The sequence below is a fragment of the Bubalus bubalis genome, chromosome 1, assembly GCF_019923935.1.
Source record: "Bubalus bubalis isolate 160015118507 breed Murrah chromosome 1, NDDB_SH_1, whole genome shotgun sequence".
In the NCBI taxonomy this organism is placed as follows: Eukaryota; Metazoa; Chordata; class Mammalia; order Artiodactyla; family Bovidae; genus Bubalus; species Bubalus bubalis.
In genome coordinates, this window is record NC_059157.1 from 186,985,546 (window position 1) to 187,007,260 (window position 21,715).

Genomic DNA, 21,715 nt, shown 5'->3' on the forward strand with positions numbered 1-21,715 from the left:
CAATGCAGGGGACATCAGTTTGATCCTTGGTCCCGGATTCCACATGCCTCGGGCCAACTGAGCTTGTGTGGCACAACTATTGAGCCCAGATTCTAGAGCCCGTGCTCTGCAACAAGAGAAGTCATGGCAATAAGAAGCCTGTGCATAGCAACGAAGACCCAGTGCAGTCAATAAAATAGAAGTAAATAATACAATAATTTAAAAAATTATAATTTTTTTTTACAGTGGGCATGGCAGGTTCTGGGGAAACTTCATGAGCAGGACAGGCAATGTTCCTGGTCTACAGCTGATGCTCTGTGCTTACACACACTCACCAAGGTGTACATTTCACATCATGCACTTAAAAAATAATAATAATTTTGTTTATTTATTTTTGGCTCTGCTGCTGCTTGGGCTTTTCTCCAGGTGTGGCAAGTGGGGGGCTAGTCACCAGCACAGGCTCTAGAGCACAGGCTCAGTAGCTGCAATGCACAGGCTTAGTTGCTCTGCAGCATCTGGGATCTTCCCAGATCAGGGATCGAACCGGCATCTCCTGATTGGCAGGGGGATTCTTTACCACTGAGCCACCAGGGAGGCCCTCACATCGTGCATTTTAATGTATGGAAGTGATGCCTCAGTGGAGGTGATAACTAAGGCATGTAAGGAAACAGAAACCTCTGAGCTTTGGGGAGATGTGAACTCTGAAGGGCAATGAAGCTACCCCCTGGCCCTCCCAAGAGGTTCGCACACACAAGCTATTGTTCAGGGTGTCAAGGGACCGTTCACGGAAGCTGCTCCTCCCCAGAATTAGCCCACACCCCGGCCAACATCCAGGGAATGCTTAACTCGGACCCAAGCCCTGCAAAGAACTCAGTGCGTGTTATTTCAGGTAAATACCCACAAGGTCTCGGGGGGGGGTGGAGTTTTTTCAGTCTCCATTTGAGGAATGGGGAAGACAGGAGGCAGCCAGGTGGTCGGCAGGGCTGGGACCTCCCCACCCCCCAACCCGGCCAGGTCTCTCCCACTCAGAGATGCTGCCGGACCTCACAGGTAATCGCTGCTGTAGGGCAATTAAAAGGACATGGGTGAAGGAGCAGGATGTCAACAGGAACTTTTTCTCACTTTGGCCTTAGTCTGTGGACCACAGATGCTCTACTTCCATGGCAGTCGTGAAGGACCAAGTGGTGGAGATCTATGTGGCCAATGACCGCCCCCCCCAACCCCCGACCCCAGGGGAAGAGTGGAGCATGGTGAGGGCTCCCGGGAGATGGCGGCACTGCCAGTCCCAGGTCTCAGGACAGGGATGGCGGCACCGAGCCCAGAGCTTCCGTCCATCCTCAGAGAGCCCAGCCGGGTGTCAGCTATGCTTGAGAAAGCTTCCAGGGTCCCTGGCTGCACAGAGCGGGCTGGCGATACCAGCCTTAGGCCAGCGGGGGATCCACAGTGGGGACACCCTGCTCAGGGTGAAGGTGCCCCCATGCTACAAGGCAGAGCTGAGCAAGGACTCCCGGAGCAGCCAAAGGAGGGGTATTGCTTCCGCCAAGGATTCTGCAGTTGTTGTTGGTGGAGGGGTGGGTACCCTGCAGCTCCCATAGAACCAGGGCAACTCCCATGGGGAAGAGGCAGTTTTGCACTCCTGCCAGGCTCTGAGAACACACAGCCATCCCAAGACAGCACCCATCAAAGGAGCGCTGCCTGCCCCGTGCCCACCCCTCCCATCCCATCCGCCACCTTAACAAGGAAAGAAAAACAGGACTCGGTGGATGGGGGCTCGTGGGCGAGCTGGAGAGAAGCTGCCTGCTCCATCCTTCTCAAAGTGCAGGTCACATGTGATGATCAAAGGGAGGAAATTTAACCCCAAATTTAGATTGTGTTTTGACTCCAACGGCAGTGACACAAGCGACCAGGAAGTGAGAACCTGCATCCAGAGTTCTGGGGACACTAACCCCGTTACAGGGGCTTCCCAGGTGGCCTTAGTGATAAAGAACCCACCTGCCAACGCAGGAGATGTAAGAGACCCAGGTTCCATCCCTGGTCGGGAAGATCCCCTGGAGGAGGGCATGGCAACCCACTCCAGTATTCTTGCCTGCAGAATCCCCATGGACAGAGGAGCCTGGTGGGCTACAGTCCAAGGGGTTGTAAAGAGTCGGACACGACTGAGTGACTTAGCATGCCACCTTATTACAGAGGTTTCCGGAGACAAAAAATAGAGAAGTCTTTACAATTACATCCCTGAATCCTGCTTATTTTATGATATCCAGGTAATTGGCACACTGAACAAAAGGAAAAATCACAGCTATAAATTTTTCGCAGTGAGGCATGAGCTGGGTTTTGTGCTTCTTTTGTCCAAGTTCCCTGGAACTTAGGGCAGGAATGCCAAGGCCACTCTCAGTCCTCCACTGACTTCCACTTCCCTCATGTTCTTTTAGCTCCTCACTTACCCTTGAAAAAAACTACTCTTCCCCAAACTCTAACAAGGAAATGCGTCTTCTCACCAGATGAGAGCTCGCAAGCAGAGCCTGAAGGAGCCGACTGGGGACCATCTCAAGTGGTCTCACGTTACCTGTGTCTGAGGAAGAGAATGTTTTGCTGACGGGGGCACCGTGGCAGGAGATGGCCTCGACCGAGATGTCCTTCTCGATGACCTTCACCTTGACAGGTGTCCTCAGGGGAGACTCTGCTGGGAGAAATCCTGGTTATAGCTGCCCTTCGAAAGCTGTCCAACTCTGCAGTCACCGGAAAGTGAAATCATGTCTCATTTCAGCTCTACTTCAAGCAGCCTGGGGGGCTTCCCTGGTGGTCCAGCGGCTAAGGCTCTACACTCCCAAAGCAGGAGGCCCGGGATCAAGCCTTGGTTAGGGAACTAGATGCCACATACCGCAACAAAAGATTCCCTGTGCCACAACTAAGACCCAAGGCAGCCAAATAAGTAAATATAACTAACTGTAACAACCTAGAGGGGTGGGACGGGGAGGGAGGGTCAAGAGCAGGGGGACATGTGTGTATCTATGGCTGATTCATGTTGATGTTTGGCAGAAACCAATACAATCCTGTAAAGCAATTACCCTTCAATTAAAAAATAAATAAAGTTTAAAAATGTATTACTAATTAAATATTCATGCAGCTGGAAAAGGTAAGAGGAAAACCTTAAGATATTTTTAACACACTCTTTTATTCTTTTTCGGGTGGAGGAGAGGAATGCCCCCAAAGGGGCATTGGAAACCTAGGTTTAAATAAAATTTCAGAAACCTTTGAATGAAGCCAGAATTTCACTTTCTGATTTTCATTCAAGAACTGAGCCAAGTGATTTATTCTGGCATGATAATACTTCTGTATAGGCAGGAACACAGTACAAATTAAAAAGTAATAATAAATCATACACTTCTACAGAAGTTGTCTCCAAGGCAGTGGATGTGGGGACAGGTACAGAATTTGACAGATCTGAAACCACTATGCGTCCAGCCTCCGAATGAATGATTTTTAACATGAGAAAATACACTGGCCGCTCACATCTAATGTTTTAAAATAAAGTGCTGCCCCATGTAAATGTCATGGCGTACTTAATTTAATGAGATATTTCATCTAGTATCTTGACTTTGGTATCAGAATACACTGCAGGGTTGAACCTTGCTTTGTCTTGTCCTGCGTCTGACAAGATAGAAAGATAATTGTCTTGAAAAAAACAAAAAAAAAGCTATGCAAAAGCCTTGCCAATTACCATTCTTCCTGTGCCAGGAGATTTTTCTTAGGAATAATCATGCAGCCTACAGTGCTCTGCAGTTTATAGATGCAAGACATTTCCTGGGGAAGCGTGATTTCAGATTTTCTACGGGGAGGAGCCTCACCAGAGCCCAGCGGGGACGCCCTCCCTGCGTCGAAGCGAGGCTTGGTCCTCACGGCAGTGACGGCAGTGACCACGGTCCCGCATGGCATCACAGTGCGGTCTTTTTCTATCTTTGCAGCAGGAACAGGCGGAGGCATTTGCCAGGGCTTTACCTCACCGGGTTCTATGTAAGAAAACTGCAGAGAAGGCTGGTTACCTGCTTTGTGGTCCATGCCAACGGACACCTTGCCACAGCACACTGCCTGCCTCTGCAATAACCTCTGATATCTGTAACTGTCACTTAGTATCATAATTAAGGGGTAAGAATTCTGATTTTCCCAGAATTGACATAGAAGGATGAGACCCAGGCTCAGACCCAGCCACTCAGCTTGTAAAGATGGGAACACAGGCTGGAGAAGCAAACAAAATAAGATAGCCCTGTCTGAGTTAGGCCTGAGTGAAAGGACGTCGCGGGTGGTTATGTTGGGCAGACGATGCTGCGTAACCCCGGGCAGGAAGCGTCCCACTCATGTCTAGAAACGTGTGGGAGGAACATCAGCTCTTCTTGGATAAGTGTCTTGTTTCAAGGTGAATGAGAGCAGAAGTCTGACAGACATAAATTGTGGCACCCTACAGCAAGGTCACAGTTGTGGAGCCGTATACCCAGGTCACAGGTGTGGTGCCCTACACCAAGCTCACAGGTGTGGAGCCCCACACCTTGGTCACAGGTGTGTGCCCTACACCGAGGTTACAGGTGTAGGGCCCTACACTTTGTTCACAGGTGTGTGCCCTACACCGAGGTCACAGGTGTGTGCCCTACACTGAGGTCACAGGTGTGGAGCCCTACATTGTGGTCATATTTGTGGCGTCCTACATCGAGGCCACAGGATAAAAATTTCCAGAATTAACCAAGCCCCACAGCAACTGTTTACCGTGAACTTCTGGATCTAAACCTGCCAGTTTCCTGACATATTATGTAAAATACCCACCCTTCTACCCACTCTATAGCATCCTAACCAATCACTTAATACCACCATTCTAGCATGAATTTCCTTTGTCTTGAGGCCAATAGTTCTCGGAAGGGGTTGGCTCTCCCTTGAGCCTGTCTGCTGTTCTAAGAGTGTCTCCCACTCTAATAAATTCTATTCTCTCATTCTGCCTCATGTCTGGAAATTCTTTTCCACCTTGTGCTCAGACCATGACATCAACAAAGACGTCCCTTTGCTCAAGTGGGTGGGGCAGGACGTTGGCCTCATAGAGGACCTCATACCTCTGCCGTAACTGAACCCAACACCGAGCTGCCCGAGGAGGCCCCGCTGGTTAGCGTAAAGCTCTGAGGCCCGGAAGGCTGCTTCTTGAACAAATCCAAGGGGACAGTCGTCATCGCCAACAGAGCTAAAGAGATAGGGGATGAGTGGGGAGAACCATGGGTGTCTGCACGGGAGCAGGATGGCCCCAGAGCAGCTGCACCAAGAAGCAACCCTGGACGTGCCCCCCCAACCCCTCACCCCTCCCCACCCTCCTGCCTTGCTCATGGGGAAATGCTCCCATTTCAGAACATTTTAGAAAAGTTAGTGTTGTAGAAGATACAAGAGGGCTGTGGAAACGCCACAAACCAAGGGGGCTACAGAGTTATGAAGATCAGAGGCGGTATGTGATCCTATCCTGGACTGGGATATACTGCTAGGAAAGACCTTAGGGGATCGGCTGATGGGAACTGAAAAATCTGGTGGGTAGACTAACAAAGTGAATCAGTGTAACTCAGGAAGCTGATAACTACACTGTGGACAAATAAGAGAATGCCCCTATTCTTAGGAAGCACATACTAAAGAATTTAGGAGCAAAGGGCTAGGATGCCCCATACTTAAATGCACATAGTTTACCCTGAGAGTGTGTGTGTGTGTGTGTGTGTGTGTGGCGAGAGAGAAAGACCAACTGACAGCAACCACCATGCATGAGCACAAACAATGAAGGAAATGGGCAAAATGTTAAAAATATCTGAGTTTGAGTAAAGGTTATATGGTTGTTCTTTGTCCTGGTTTTTGTTTTTTCTTAAGTTAGAAATTTCACAAATCCCATCAGGCTGGACTGGAATGAAATTCCCACTTGGCCAGAAGGGGTGGTGCCCTGGGCCTGGATTAGCAAACAGCAGTTCCACCCTGTGTTCAGACCACACACCCTCTCTTGGAATGTCAGTTCTTATCTCAGGAGCATCCCAGTTATCTCCAGACTACAGAGCTCAGGAAACTGCCTCAAAATTATGGCTAATTAACTAGGGAGCTTGAATTGCTTTTTTCCTATGTCTTGGTAACTTTAGGAGATAAACAGATGGCTTAGTTTCACAGCTTAATTAGCCAGGCAAGGGTCACCTCTCCATTTTGTTCATAAAGATTTTAAGAAACCTAATAAATACTGAAACTATGGATTTACACACACGCATACACAGGTTCACGCTCAGTCTAGGGAGTTTTACCTTTGATTATTGTTTTCTTTTATCTAAAGCATGTGCCCAATTTTGGAGAAGAAAATGGCAACCCACTCCAATATTCTTGCCTGGAGAATTCAATGGACAGAGGAGTCTGGAGGGCTACAGTCCATGGGGTCACAAAGACTTGGACACGACTGAGCCAACTAACACTTTACTTCAAAGCATGTGCTCAGTTTAAGCTGCTGGGGCTTCTTTTACAAGGAAAAGCCAGTTGTAATTCATGGAGACAGAAAGCAGAAGGGTGTGTGCCAGAGGCTATGGGAGAGGCATGGGGAGTGAGTGTAAGTTTTATAAGATGAAGGACTGATATTGAAGCTGAGGCTCCAATACTTTGGCCACCTGATGCAAAGAGTGGACTCACTGGAAAAGACCCTGATGCTGGGAAAGATTGAGGGCAGGAGGAGAAGGGGGCGACAGAGGATGAAATGATTGGATGGTATCATTGGCTTAATGGACATGAGTTTGAGCATACTCTGGGAGATGGTGAAGGACAGGGAAGCCTGGTGTGCTGCAGTCCATGGGGTCGCAAACAGTTGGACAAGACTGAGTGAATGAACCACAACAAAGATGAATTTTGGAGATGGATGGTGGTGTTGGCTGTACAACCATGTGAATGTACTTAATGCTACTGAATTTTACACTCAAAGATGGTTAAGATGGTAACATTTATATATGTTTTACCACAATTAAAAACTGAGATAAAATCTAAAAAAAGAAGGTTTATTAAGCCCAAGAAGGCTGAAAACTGCTTCTCAAGCCAAAAATTGTTGCATAAAAGATTTTGGATATTTGTTTTAAAAAATGAAAAGAACCAGTTGAATATACTCTTTCTCAGAATGTTTGACCTTGCTAATAACTAGAGTAACTGCTGACAAAGGTCCATATAGTCAAAGCTATGGTTTTTCCAGTAGTCATGTATGGATGTGAGAGTCAGACCATAAGGAAGGCTAAGCACTGAAAAATTCATGCTTTTGAACTGTGGTTCTGGAGAAGACTCTTAAGAGTCCCTTGGACTGCAAGGAGATCAAACCAATCAACCCTAAAGGAACTCTTTAGGATTTCCATCAGGCCACCTGATGGAAAGAGTTGACTCACTGGAAAAGACCCTGATGCTGGGAAAGATTGAGCAGGAGGATAAAGGGGCGACAGAGGATGAGATGGTAGGATGTCATCATTGACTCGAGGGACATGAGTTTGAGCAAACTCCAGGGGATAGTGGAGGACAGAGGAGCCTGGTGTGCTGTGGTCCATGGGGTCGCAAAGAGTGGGACAGGACTTAGTGACTTAACAACAACAACAATAATTGGAATGGACTTTCGACTAAACATTCCCTTGGGAAGACCTGGAGTGGCTTAGTGGGCAGGGCCAATCCTTCTGCTGAATCTCCCACCCTCCCTGCTGCAAGGCCCTGGTCAGGGCTGCTATATGACCCTCCCAAGAGAGCAGGCCTCCTTCTGTCTGCTGAACACCCACCTTCTGAGGACTGCCCGCCATCTGAAATCTGCAGGTGCAACTCCCTCGACTTGGCATTCAACTCACTGTGGAAAGAAGGGCTGTGAGTCCTTAAAAATGCTTTACTATTTTCTTGAAATAGTATTTTTTTTTTTCCTATTTGACAGAAAGGAATGCAAATCACCATCAATATTTAAGAAACTACAGAGACATATAAGCCAAGAAAATACAAAGATTATCAGCAACTTCACTATCCAGAAATAGTTAATATTTGGTGACTAGTCTCCTAGGATTAGGATTCCCAGGTGACTCAGTGGTAAAGAATTCGCTTGCCAACGCAGGAGATGCAGGTTCAGTCCCTGGGTAGGGCATATTCCCTGGAGTAGGAAATGGCAACCCACTCCAGTAGTCTTGCCTGGAAAATCCCATGCACAGAGGAGCCTGATGGGCTACAGTCCATGGAGTTGCAGAATCAGACATGACTTAGCGACTGAGCCCACATGCACATTCCTAGGATTATCCAATGGAACTTAATGAATGATGATGGAAAGGTTCTGTAGAACTGCCATCCAGTTTGGTGGCCACCAGCTACATTTGGCTATTGAGAAATTTATTTTCTTTTTGGCTGCACTGGGTCTTCATTGTTGCACATGGACTTTCTCTAGTTGCAAAGAGTGGAGGCTACTCTTTGTTGTGGTGAGCAGGCTTCCCACGGCAGTGGCTTCTCTTGTTGCAGAGCATGGGTTCTAGGCACATGGGCTCAGGCACACAGGCTCAGTGGTTGTGGCTCATGGCTAAGCAGCTCTATGGGAGGTGGAATTTTCCTGGACCAGGGATCGAACCTGTGTTCCCTTGCGTTGCAAGGCAAATTCTTAGCCACTGGACCACCAGGGAATCCCAGCTATTTAGAACTTTAAATGTGGCCTGTGTAAACTGAGGAACTGGGTTTCATTTTGTTAATTTTAATTAATTGAAATTTAAAGAGCTACATGTGGTTAGCAGTTCCTGTATTAAAAGGTAGGGCTGTATAACCACTTGAAAACAAATATAGAACATAATATACCTCCCCACTCCTTTATAATCTATTGTTTTCACTTAAGAGTTCATGGACATCTTCCCATGTTAATAGCTATAGAGCAACATCCTTTTTCATAGGCATCTAGTACTCCACTATCTGGGCCTATGAGATTTTATTCAGCCAACTCCTTAATAACCAAGCCTTAATAATGGTTTGCCTCCAATATTTCATAATTATAAACAAGCTGGGATCAACATCCTCATATGTATATCTTTGCACACATGTGTGATTATTTCCTTAGAAAAAGACAATTGCCAATCAAAAGGTATATGCATATAAAAGATTTTGTTTTTTTATATATATTGATGAATTCAGAATAATTATTCATATATATATATATATATATATATATATATATATATATATATATATATATCCACTGGCAACTTTCAGTTTTTCTCTACCCACTTGTAAGGGGAAAAATAATCTTTGCTTAAGTTTGCGTTACTTAAGCTATTTCTGAGACTGAATATCTTTTCAGATGTTTCTAGCTATCTATAATTCTTACTTTTTTATTTCTAGTTGAGATATTTTGCCCAATTTTCTATGAGAATCTCATCTTTGTATTAATAATTTATAAAAAGCCCTTTATATTATACATGGGACACCTTCTTCCATTACTTTTCTAATTATTTACTATTTAACACCAGAAAGTGATTTCTATATTTTTGTAGTCAGCTGCTTTACCAACATATAATTTATATTAATTTTTGTATTATTGTTTCTATCCTATATCCATTATTTCTAATAGTTTCAATTGATTTTCTTGAGAAGTCTGTGTGTGCTGGTTGCTCAGTTGTGTCCAATTCTTTGCAACCCCATGGACTGTAGCCTGCCAGGCTCCTCTGTCCATGGGATTTCCCAAGCAAGAATACTGAAGTGGGTTGCCATTTCCTTCTCCAGGGGATCTTCCCGACCCAGGGATCAAACCCTGGCCTCCTGCATTGCAGGCAGATTCTTTACTGCCTGAGCTACCAGGGAAACCCTGAGTAGACTAAATACGCAATAATATCATCTCCAAGTAATGATTGGTTTTGCCTCTTCCTCTCTGCTGCTGCTACTGCTAAGTCGCTTCAGTCGTGTCCAACTCTGTGCGACCCCATAGATGGCAGCCCACCAGGCTCCCCCGTCCCTGGGATTCTCCAGGCAAGAATACTGGAGTGGGTTGCCATTTCCTTCTCTTTGCATACTATTTCTTTTTCTTATCTAATTGCATTAACCAGTACTTCTAGAACAAAACAATGGGGATCCTTCTCTTGACTTTAGTGGGACTGCTTCTAATACTTATCACTAATGTGATTTTTTTTTTAAATCTTTTGAAAAAGAAGTGAACATAAATCTTGTTCTAATTAAGTGTTAAAAATTAGAAATGGGTATTAAACATCACTGACTGTCTTTGGGGCCTATATAGAGATAATTATTTTTGTGTTCTCCTTTGATCTCGTGATGCAACAGATTTCATTAATAGATCTCACATTAAACCATACTTGCACTTTTGGTATGAACTCAGCCTCAGTGGATTCTTCTTTTTTTTTTTTTAATTCTTCTTTTTTTTTTCAGTAGTTGCAGTACGAGGCTCCGTAGTTGTGGCTCACAGGCTTAGCTGCTCCATGGCATGTGGAACCTTCCCAGACCAGGGATGAACCCATGTCCCTGTATTTGCAGGAGGACTTCCACCCACTGCACCACCAGGAAAGTCCTTGGTATATTATTCTTAATGTGCTATTGGATTCTATTTGATAATATATTAGTTCCTACATCATAATTATGATGTAATTCCTACATCATGATTTATAAGTGGTCTACACTTTTCCCTTTTTCCATTCTCTTTGTCAGATTTTGGTATTGAAAGAGTTAATTCTTGGGTGGGTTGATAAGGAGTCTGGGGTCCTCAAGGAGGAAGGGGTCTGGAGCCCTCAAGGAGGAAAAAAGGACATTTTTTTTTTCTACATTGCTTTGTCTTAGTCAAGTAAGAGGTTATTTTCTTTAAGCCAATGATGAGGCAACAAAACTCATCTTGCTCAAGGATATGTTTTTCCTTAAGTTCTGTACTAATGATTATATATCATCAATGTATCTTGCTCGAGGACATGTTTCTTCTTAACAAGAACATTCTGACTAATCTTGTTATCTTAAGATGTATGTTGTAAGAGTGGGTCTGGTAAGACCTCTCAGTTGTTAGTTCTAATCTTGTTAATTTAAGATTTATGTTGTGGGAGTGGGTCTGGTAAAAGTATATAAGGCCTTGATAAGACCAGCAAGTGTGGTATTCTTTTCCCCCTTCTGATGTCTATGTCAGAAGCTTTCTCTTGTCCCTTTTCTTATTTTAATAAAACTCTGCTACACAAAAGCTCTTGCGTGATCAAGCCTGGTCTCTGGTCCCGAAGCTAAATCTTCTTCTTCGGAGATCACGAATCCAACATTGTTCACTGTAAGCGATCAGTATCAACCAGAAGTTTCCTTCCATTCTGCTCTGGGTGGTGTGTGTTTCTAAAGCAAGTGGAAGGTCCAACAACACGTCTCTCTTGTCAGAGCGGGGCAGGGGAGTAGGTGAGGTGTGAACCGATACTAAGCGCTGCCTTCAAAAGGAAATCCATGTCTGACTTAAAGCCACCCTTGCTCTTTTCCTTTCCTTCCTTCCTTCCTTTTGTGCTACGGGATGGTTTCAGAACTTGGCAGCATCGAGTAGGTGAGGCCATGGAAACCCAAGTCCGTGACAGCCAGCTGTACTCACAAGGTGAATTCCTCTTCCCACGTGAGGGCAGTAATGTTTCTCGCGAGGCTGCTGGAGAACTTCTGCACAGGATCATTCAGCCGAACTACACACACTGGGTTAACATTGCCTGTAATCAGACAGAAGGCCCCCGTATTAGCCTTTAGTTCTCTCTTCCAGTTGGATCAAGACGCTTTGCATATAAGTGAAAGGCTGAATTCAATGTTTGTGGTCTTGGCTCTCCTACTTTTGAGTGTCCATCTACAACCTCTCAAAGCACATACTCTGGGGTGACAGATTCTATACTCGCTGGATGTCCACAGCTCTAGACTGCCTCCAAGTCACACTCCTCCCCCCTCAGCTCTGACTGCAGGCACTGCCCCCCAGGGCAGTGCCCTCCCTGGCGTGACATTACAGCAGAGACGTGGGCCCCACTTTGGAAAAGACTAACTGCTTGGAAAAGTCAGGGCATCTGGGGTAACTGCTAAATTTGGGTAACTGCTAAACCCCACATAGAACCTGCTTCCCTCTTACAAAAATGTATGTTTTTACAGTTGACTCAGCTCAGCCAAAAATTTTTGAGGTATTTGATCCAGGTAACAGGACATTTCACTAGTGAAGGCTTGTGTCTGCTTCAAGGCTATGCTTGCCCTACGGCATTAAGCTGTGACTATATCGTGTAATCAGTGATCAATGGTAGAGCTTCCTTGGTGGCTCACTGGTAAAGAATCTACTTGTCAACACAGGGGACGCAGGTTTGATCCCTGGTCTGGGAAGATTCCACATGCCACAGAGCAACAAAGCTCATGTGCCAACAACTGGTGAGCCCCTGCTCTAGAGCCTAGAAGTTATAGCTGCTGAGCCTGGACACCCTAGAGCCCGTGCCCCACAACAAGAGAAGCCAGTGCACACCGAAGCTGGAGGGCAGCCCCCAGTCCCCGCAACCAGAGAAAAGCCTGCACAGCAACAACCCAGCACAGCCAAAATCAAAGAGAGTCATCTATGTATATAAACAATCAATGCTGAAGGACCGGACTGTGCTGGCCCTTTACCAGGTGGTGTTCAGTGTTCCATGCACATCACCTTACTAATTACACAATCACCTTCAAGAGGAGACTCAGACCCAGATGGGGACCTGCTGGCAGAGGTGAGAAACGGGGCCCCCAATCCTGGCCAAATGGGTCCCGGGCAGCCCCTCCCACCTGCTAAGCGGTGTGGCCTCCAGAGGCGACCTTTGAATTACCAAAACAGCCACCTATGCCCAGCTTCACAGAGCCTTGGCTTTCAAATGTGCTCTGCCCGTACTTCTGTAACTGGATGAATCTCCTCACAAATAAACACAAGTAACCCCTGATGTTCTCAGACAATAAAAAAGGACTCATTGCTATTCTTGGCAAAAACCACATTGCAGTGGAAAGACACGTCCAGTCCCAGGCTCCTTGGCATCTGGAGTCTCGGCAGTGATTCAGAGTCACCCGCTCTGCAGTGTTTCTGTCCTCCTCCATGGCAGCCTCTCCTGGCAACACAGGGGCCCCCAGGGGCAAGACACCTTCGTGATGCCCATAATCCCATGTGGCGCCTCCTCTCCCAGGAAGAAAGGAGTGCGCTGGTCAGGGATGCTTAACATGTATTTATAGCGTCACTAGGAAAAGATAAAAATAGAAAGGTGGCTTCCAGGCTAGAGAAAAGGACAAGGCAAAGAAAGTATCCTCCTTCTTCCTTCAGCCTCATGTGTGCAAAATCAGGACTGTGTTTTCACTGTCTTGCATCATTACTACAGTGTTCAGGAGCTGCTCTCTGCTGAAAGGCAGAGATCACACTGTACACCCGATTGCCGGGAGCCACAGAAGGAAGCAAACACCACAGACAACCATGAGGCACCCCGGCCCCTCTGCGCATACTGCAGACAATCACATCCACAGCCAGCCGGCACTCTGCCCTCACCAGGGTGCTTTCTGCAGCCCCATCACCCACCTGAAGCACCAGGATGGCTCAGGAGCGAGACTCGGATGTTCTTCACCAACAGTTTGAGGTCATGAGCCCTTGGAGGTTTGGGAGGGCAGGATTCCTGAGTGGATGAAGTGCGCTGCAGATGCTGCAGAAAGGAAAACAGAGAGCAGTGACTCCTGGGGAAGAGGCAGTGGCCACCAGGCATCTGTTCCAGGGAAGGGATCTTCAAGAAGACCTGTAGAGGGAGCCTGGCCCTCACGCCAGCTCTGGAACAATGTTCCCTTCTCAGGAGGGTGGAGGGTACCAGTCACTCACAGACGCTTCCCATAGAAAGCAAGTGGAGGAGCAAAGTGTTCACCCAGAGAGGGCGCCCCAGAGGCCCACTGTGGGTGGAGATGGGGTCAAGTCCAAGCCAGCCAGGAGCTAAACAGAGAATGGGACATGCTCCGTGGGCTGCAGGCACCCACTACCCACCAGCAGTGAGTGGGACACCAACCAGGACACGAAAGGCTGCTTCCCACCTCGGGGCAGACCCACCATCCACGTGGGGAGGAGCTAAGTGTCATCCGGGTGTCACGCTGGGGACAAAGCAGAGGCAGGTGCCCCTGGGGCAGCTTTGTCACCTCATCCTCAAATCAGCATCGAGGTATTTCCAATGGAGAGCCTCCCAGAGCCTAGGGGACCCCACCTTCAGACCAGCCTTTCCAAGCTAACTTCTGCCTCCCACTCACAGCTCTGAGTGTTCTTTAAGAGGGGCTCTAGACACAAATGTTTGGGAGTCCTGAGAGGCTTCTCAGAGACATCACGGGCCTCTGCACAGTGAGGTCTTCCAGGAAGGATCCTTAAAGCTGACTTGACCTCACAGTGCTTTCCGGGGGGACACTTACTAACATCTCAAGGACTGTAGTCTCCTTTAGGTCACTACCTAGAAAACACTATTGCCAACTGTGAGCTGAAGGGGTGGGATGGCCAAGAAGTCATCACAGAATCCTTAAGATCCAGGTCCCTGAGCTCTGGGGACAGAGTAACCCACATGTCTGGGGTGGAGATGCAATGTTTTCTCAGTTCTGTGTGTGTGATGGCTAATTTTATGTGTCAACCTGACTGGACCGTGGGGTGCCCAGGCATGCAGCCCACGACTAAGCAGATAAACAAGCATACACATTATGCAATTATATGTATATGATTGGCTCACACAATTACAGAGACTCTCACGTACATAAATATATGCACACACACATCTCTTAGTTCTGTTTCTCTACAGAACCCTAATATAGTATGTATGCTATTTTGATACATAAACTCTGCAAATGTATTTAAAAGCATTATAGAATCCATTACAGAAGCAGGCAAGAATACTTGAGTGGGTTGCCTTTCCCTTCTCCAGAGGATCTTCCTGATCCAGGGATCAAACCCTGGTCTCCCGCATTGCAGGCCGTTTCTTTACCCTCTGAGCCACCAGGGAAGCATGTATAGTCATATTCCAAACAGGCAGCTTTGATGAACTGGGAACCGTGCACAAACACCCACAAAACCCTCACTCTGCCTGTCTGCTTACTCAGCGGCTCCATCTGCTTCGTCAGGAGGGTGAAGCCTACTTCTTATATTCTGATAACCCTCAGTGCCCAGAGGGAATGACACAACACGGCGACCCACTGGTACGTGTCCAGGGAATCAGACAGATTTTGTCTCCAGACTCTACACACTCACAGCTGGTGATGCCCTAAGAGGAACCAGAGGCCAAGAGCCTGCATCAAAGTCAAATTAAGGTTATACTATCACACTGCCTTTTTTTTTTTTTTTTTTTTAATACAGTTCATGGGGTTCTCACAGCAAGAATACCGCAGTGGCTTGCCATTCCCTCCTCCTTCAGCATTTCCTCCTGCTTCAGCATTCCCTCCTGCTGCTGAAGCTGAAGCTCCAATACTTTGGCCACCTGATGTGAAGAGCTGACTCACTGGAAAAGACCCTGATGCTGGGAAAGATTGAAGGCAGGAGGAGAAGGGGATGACAGAGGATGTTTGGATCACTGATTCAATGGAGATGAACTTGGGCAAACTGCAGGAGATGGTGAGGGACAGGGAGGCCTGGCGTGCTGCAGTCCATGGGGTCGAAAAGAGTCGGACATGACTGGGACCGAATAACTTTGTCACACCATATAATAATGGTGGCTATTCTACCATGCCACATAAAAATACTGGAAACACGAATGAAAAATCACTTTAGGGACTGTGTGTGCCTATTTTGTATAACCATCGTAAGAAGATCTGCTCATAATTGGAAGAATTAATTCATCCCAAGCAAAGGTTTTTAGATGTGCTGCCAATAAAAATGTGAGAGGCCAAGCCCAGGGGCTGGCCTGGATAAATGTCGTGAATGTAAATTTAGCCAGAGTTATTAGCACCTAATGAGGCAGTGGTGAGGGACCCAGGACGGGGAGGGAGGGCAGGCAGCATGGGGAGGGACCCACAGAGAGCAGACAGCCTCGTGCGTCTGCACCACCCAAGGGAGGCAGACCTCCGAGAGGCGGTGCTGCCGGAGGCAGGGCCTGGTCACCAGCTGTCCCCGGCCTGGGCTAAAAGTCTGTGGCTACACTGTGCTGGCTCTGTCTCTCAGGGCAAGTTCCCAGGTACTTCGATCCTGGAAGGATAAGGTCTCAGACAATAGGCTCTGGATGGACAGTGAAAAGTCACGTACTGGTCCCTGAAAATGACGGTTTCTGGGCCACTTAGACGTGGACTATGCTGAGTGGTCCAGACACCTCCTCCTTCCCTCCCACGGGGCCTTGGACCCCCGTGCCCTGAACTCAAAGCTTCGCCCCAGACTGCAGTCATCACCCACCAGCAGTCGTGCAATCTTGCTCTACCTGGGGCGGGGCAGAGGGATGGGAGGTGCCACTGACTGTCCCAGAGAGGACGACCATGGTCCTTCACGGGGTTGCGAAGCACCCGCGCGCCGAGAGCCGGTTTACCTGAACTTCTCTCAGGTCCGCAGGCGTGGTGCTCAGCACCACCGATGGGGAGGCAGAGCTAACCAGATGCTTCAGAATGTCCTTGAGGCTCTCAGAGACTGCCTCTGTTCCAGCTACCGGGTCCTGTCGAAAGAGGAGGTTGTCACCAGATCATCTCTGAACCAGGCAGAGGGCAGAGGGCAGGCCAACACATGGCCTTCCTGATGCCCTCGACATGAAACAGACTCCACGTTGTCGGGGCTCTGCAAGGTTCAGGCCAGGAAAGACTCACTCGTTCTCATCTTTACTGACCTCAGAAGTCACTCATGCTCCTTATTCTTTAAAGTGGTTAAGAATAAGACAGATGCAACATAGAAATATGTCAGCATTTCTGTGTATGTTCTTTCAGTCTCTTTCCCCAAATACATAGATGTGTGTTTTTTCTTTCTTGACTGACATCTGATTTTTTTTTTTAATTAAAAAGTATTCAAGGGACTTCCCTGGCAGTCCAGCAGTTATGACTCTGTGCTTCCACTGCAGAGGATATAGGTTTGATCCCTGGTTGGGGAACTAGGATCCCACATGCTATATGTGGCCAGAAAAAAAAAAAAAGTATGGAAATCACGTGTTCACAATATTGGAACAAAAAAGATTAGGGTCTTGGATCCCAGATGATACAGAGGAACCACTGTACAAGCCCTGATCTCCCTGCTTCTGAGAAATAAACTTTTGTATTAAAAAAATAATTTAAAAAATCCAAAAAGTTGAAAAGCCCAAGAATGAAGAGAAGTTTGCAGAAGAACAGAAAGCAGGATGATGTGCACCACCAGATGTCAAGCTCTATAAGATTACAATAATTAATACCCAAAAGAAATGTGTCTATATGTTCTAGAATGTTCACACAAACTTAAAATGGAACTACCAGAGACCAAACCCATGCTCCCTGCATCGGAAGTTCGGAGTCTTAACCACTGGACTGCTGGGGAAGTCCCTGGAAGAATTTTTAAATACACATATTTCAGCTGTGGTGATAGTTTTGTAACAGAATAAGAGTCTGAAAGAGAGTGAAATTTCAAGAAAATATCATAAAAGCCACTGCAAAGGAGTAATGTGACAACCTCAGCCTTCGGTGTACGTGATTTTGCATGATCTTTCCAGCAATTAAAAGTGATGGCACCTACATGACTTAGCAGCCTGCCCCACTCCCAGTCCCGCTTCCAAAGTCACTTCCTCACACACCCAAGGCCATGGGAGCAGGGGGATGACCTTCAGATTGGAGACGCAGCTTTGAAAGAGCTGGGAGAGAAGGGAGGTGGTGGCCTTGGGAGCCAGGTCTTGGACCCAGCCCGAGACAGAGGTGAGTGACGTGCCCTCCCAGGGAAGGCGGGCAACCGAGGGGTGGGCGTCACAGCAGGTCGAGGAAAACCTAGATGCTGCCGCCGCAGTGGTTCTCAGCCTCCACTGCACAGGAGGGCTTTACAAGTTTCCCGGTCCAATCAAACCTGCCTGGGGAGGCGGGGCGGTCTTTGGGAATTTTTAAAAAGTGCTAGGTGATTACAGGTGCAGCCCAGGTGAGAGCCTGGCATTAAATCCATGGATGTTACCCCCCTGTCCCCACCCAACATGCTGCCCTGCCTCTGCCCTGCCTGCCAACCCCCAGGATCACACACCAGAGACCCCACTGATCAGAGGCTCCATCTCCCAGAGCTGGTAGTCACAACACGCCCACATTCACATATTCATGATGGGGGAATCACAAAACCTCACAAACTGACCTCCCCTAGGACTTTGGGCTGGACTGTGATGGCCATCTCTGGGGTGCTGATGAAGGACCACTTGATCTGAATGTCTTCCCTCTTCTCCTTCATGTGGAGCTCCAGCTGTTTAAAAAAAAAAAGAAAAAAAGATTATTGGAGGGCTGCTTTCTCCACCGGAGCCTCGATGTATGTCTGTGTGTTCATTTCTTTTTTAGACAGTGGTTTATCCCCTGCCTTGGCATCCTGTGTGCTTTCAAAATCACGAGGAGGGTTCCCAGTCCCTGACTGCCCCTCCCCTGTCATGTAGCCTACCCCATCCCCACCAGCACCTTCCTCTGCCTCAATCAACCACTCAGAGAGGAACATCAGGGTCGGGGCTGAACACCAGATGTCATGAAAACCCTGCAACCTCTGCTGTGCAGCTTTCTTCTGAGAGCATCACCAAGACATACTGGAGCCGGAGGCACAGAGAAGGGAGCCGGGATGCCTCGTCCACTCCCACACACTCACACGGCCCCCTCCTCTCACCCCGCCCTGATTGTATGCAGGGGCGCATCAGCACTCTTAGCTGCTCTTGCCTGGGCCACTGCCCAACCTCCACACGGACTCCAATCTCTGCCAGTGCCCTATCCAGCCCTGCCTGAAAGTCATGGCAGAACCATGCACCCCACCCCCACCCCTCCGCAAAGACAAACATGCTCCTTGGAACCTGTGAATAGATTTCCTCACATGGCAAAAGGGTCTCTGCACGTATGATCAGGATAAGGACACTGAGGTGTGGAAACAATCCTACATGATTCCAGTGAGCCCACAGAGGTATAGGAGCCCGGAAAGATGGAAGAGGAAGACAGAAGAGCATGCAGAAAGAGGTGACTTGAAGACAGAGGAGGATGCCAAAAGCCCAGGGGTAAGGTTGCCTCTAGAAGCTGGGACCTGCCCTCAGCTGACAGCCAGCCAGAGATTGGACCCTCAGTCCAACAACCATAAGGAGCTGAATTCTGCCAACAATGGGTGAGCAAGGAAACAGATTCCCTCCAGAGCTCCCAGAAAGGAAGGCAGCCACCAGCACCAGGATTTTAGCCCTTGTTGGACATCACACCTCCAGAATGGTGATTGATAAATGTGTGCCATTTTCAGCTAAGATGTGGTAATTTGCTTCAGCAGCCACAGCAAGCTAAGCTACCATCCCTCCTTCTTCAGCAGGAGGCTCCTTCTACAGCCAAAGTTTTGACCCTTCCCATCTCCATGCTTCCTGCCACCACCCAGGGGAAGGGAAGGAAAGGATGGCTGTAGAATTGTTTTCTCAATACTGAGTACACCCCCTCATGCTAGCAACCAGGTAAGACAAAGGATGCTCCTGTTGCCCTGTAATTCTGGGCGACTCTAGCAAAATTGCACTTTAATTTCATCGCCACAGTCCCTGAGTTGTTCCACCAGGTTGGGGAGAGGGCATAGCTGCTGGTCTCTATGCAGTTTTTATCTGAAGAACAGAGGAGGGAATGCCTCCTGCCATGAGCATTAATAATTCACCAACCTCTAGCAGCTGCTTCTGCTTTGAGAGGTAACCCACAGGCTGCCTTTAAACTGTGTTAAGAGATCAAAGACACAATTGAATTACCTGTGTCTGAGCTGTGTAAAATGGCACATCAACACCATCTCAGAAAACATGTTTCCTTGGTGAATGTTTGTGGTCCTTGCTGAACTCACCCATCCTGAACACATCCCAGACTTTAAAATTATCTTCTAACCACACTGTCCAAAAAACTAGGGGAAGCAGGAGGGCTTTAACATCTGACAAGTCCATGAGGTCAACTTAACTTCCCTGACTCTTGAAAATGGATGGGGGTAGGGGATGGGTTTCATAAAAAAAGCCATTTAGGTAGCCGGAAATTTTTGCTTGTTCTGGTTGTTTAAACCCATGTCTTTTAAGGAAACCAAACGGAATACAATCTCTTCTTGTGGTTGAGAATCTTGAAAGATTTGGGATCACCCTCCAAATTAGCAGCTAAGCACAAGGTGAATTGGCAGTGACCCCTAAAACAGACCCAGAAATTCACAATTTCTACATGTCAGCTAAATAAGAACATCAGTGAACTTCTGCTCCATGTGTGACATACACAGTTATCTGATGGGTTAGTCAACCAGAAGCTTCACTAAGTCTATTATAATTATTATCTCTATTTATAATTGTTCAATGTATAAAAATATATCAGTTATACAAGTTACATATTATGTGTCTATTACAATTATTATAATAATGTCGACTATCCAAAAATAATGGTGATACTCATTTTCTAACATAAAAATAATGAGCCTTTTAAAGTTGATTTTTTCAAACACTAAAAGGAAGGATGCTAAGTCCGGACCTTGAGCTGTGTTTCCAAGATGCAGGGGACTTTTGAGGTCCAGCATCTGATTCTAAATTATTAACAGAACCACCTTCCTCATTTCAGATGCTATCATCCTCAATCCAACAGTCAATAACATCTTGGACATGTGCTTTGAAAAATACCATATCTCCCATATTTGATAGATGGTAACTCTGAACTCATTATATATATGTATACATCAGATCAGATCAGATCAGTTGTTCAGTCGTGTCCGACTTTTTGCGACCCGATGAATCACAGCACGCCAGGCCTCCCTGTCCATCACCAACTCCCGGAGTTCACTAAGACTCACGTCCATCGAGTCGGTGATGCCATCCAGCCATCTCATCCTGTTGTCCCCTTTTCTCCTCTTGCCCCCAATCCCTCCCAGCATCAGAGTTTTTTTCTAATGAGTCAACCCTTTGCATGAGGTGGCCAAAGTACTGGAGTTTCAGCTTTAGCATCATTCCTTCCAAAGAAATCCCAGGGCTGATCTCCTTCAGAATGGACTGGTTGCATCTCCTTGCAGTCCAAGGGACTCTCAAGAGTCTTCTCCAACACCACAGTTCAAAAGCATCAATTCTTCGGCGCTCAGCCTTCTTCACAGTCCAACTCTCACATCCATACATGACCACAGGAAAAACCATAGCCTTGACTAGACGAACCTTTGTTGGCAAAGTAACATCTCTGCTTTTGAATATGCTATCTAGGTTGGTCATAACTTTCCTTCCAAGGAGTAAGTGTCTTTTAATTTCATGGCTGCAGTCACCATCTGCAGTGATTTTGGAGCCCAGAAAAATAAAGTCTGACACTGTTTCCACTGTTTCCCCATCTATTTCCCATGAAGTGATGGGACCGGATGCCATGATCTTCGTTTTCTGAATGTTGAGCTTTAAGCCAACTTTTTCACTCTCCACTTTCACTTTCATCAAGAGGCTTTTGAGTTCCTCTTCACTTTCTGCCATGAGGGTGGTGTCATCCGCATATCTGAGGTGATTGATATTTCTCCCGGCAATCTTGATTCCAGCTTGTGTTTCTTCCAGTCCAGCATTTCTCATGATGTACTCTGCATAGAAGTTAAATAAACAGGGTGACAATATACAGCCTTGACGAACTCCTTTTCCTATTTGGAACCAGTCTGTTGTTCCATGTCCAG

General features: G+C 47.0%; 1 protein-coding gene across 6 annotated transcripts in view; it reads right to left on the minus strand.

The window, feature by feature from the left end:
• Window positions 1–21,715, minus strand: part of C2CD2 (C2 calcium dependent domain containing 2) — a 66,229-nt gene that overhangs the window by 16,412 nt on the left and 28,102 nt on the right. For 4 of the 6 annotated variants that reach the window (XM_006071530.4, XM_025292170.3, XM_044947344.2 and 1 more), the window contains exons 4-11: window positions 18,209–18,313; window positions 16,455–16,577; window positions 13,508–13,628; window positions 11,555–11,663; window positions 7,764–7,828; window positions 5,073–5,197; window positions 3,825–3,999; window positions 2,543–2,659 (exon numbers count right to left, since the gene is read on the minus strand). In XM_006071530.4, coding sequence (XP_006071592.1) covers window positions 2,543–2,659; window positions 3,825–3,999; window positions 5,073–5,197; window positions 7,764–7,828; window positions 11,555–11,663; window positions 13,508–13,628; window positions 16,455–16,577; window positions 18,209–18,313 — 940 coding nt within the window. The remainder of the gene's footprint in view (window positions 1–2,542; window positions 2,660–3,824; window positions 4,000–5,072; window positions 5,198–7,763; window positions 7,829–11,554; window positions 11,664–13,507; window positions 13,629–16,454; window positions 16,578–18,208; window positions 18,314–21,715) is intronic. The other 2 variants (XM_006071531.4, XM_025292154.3) reach the window with 1 other exon arrangement.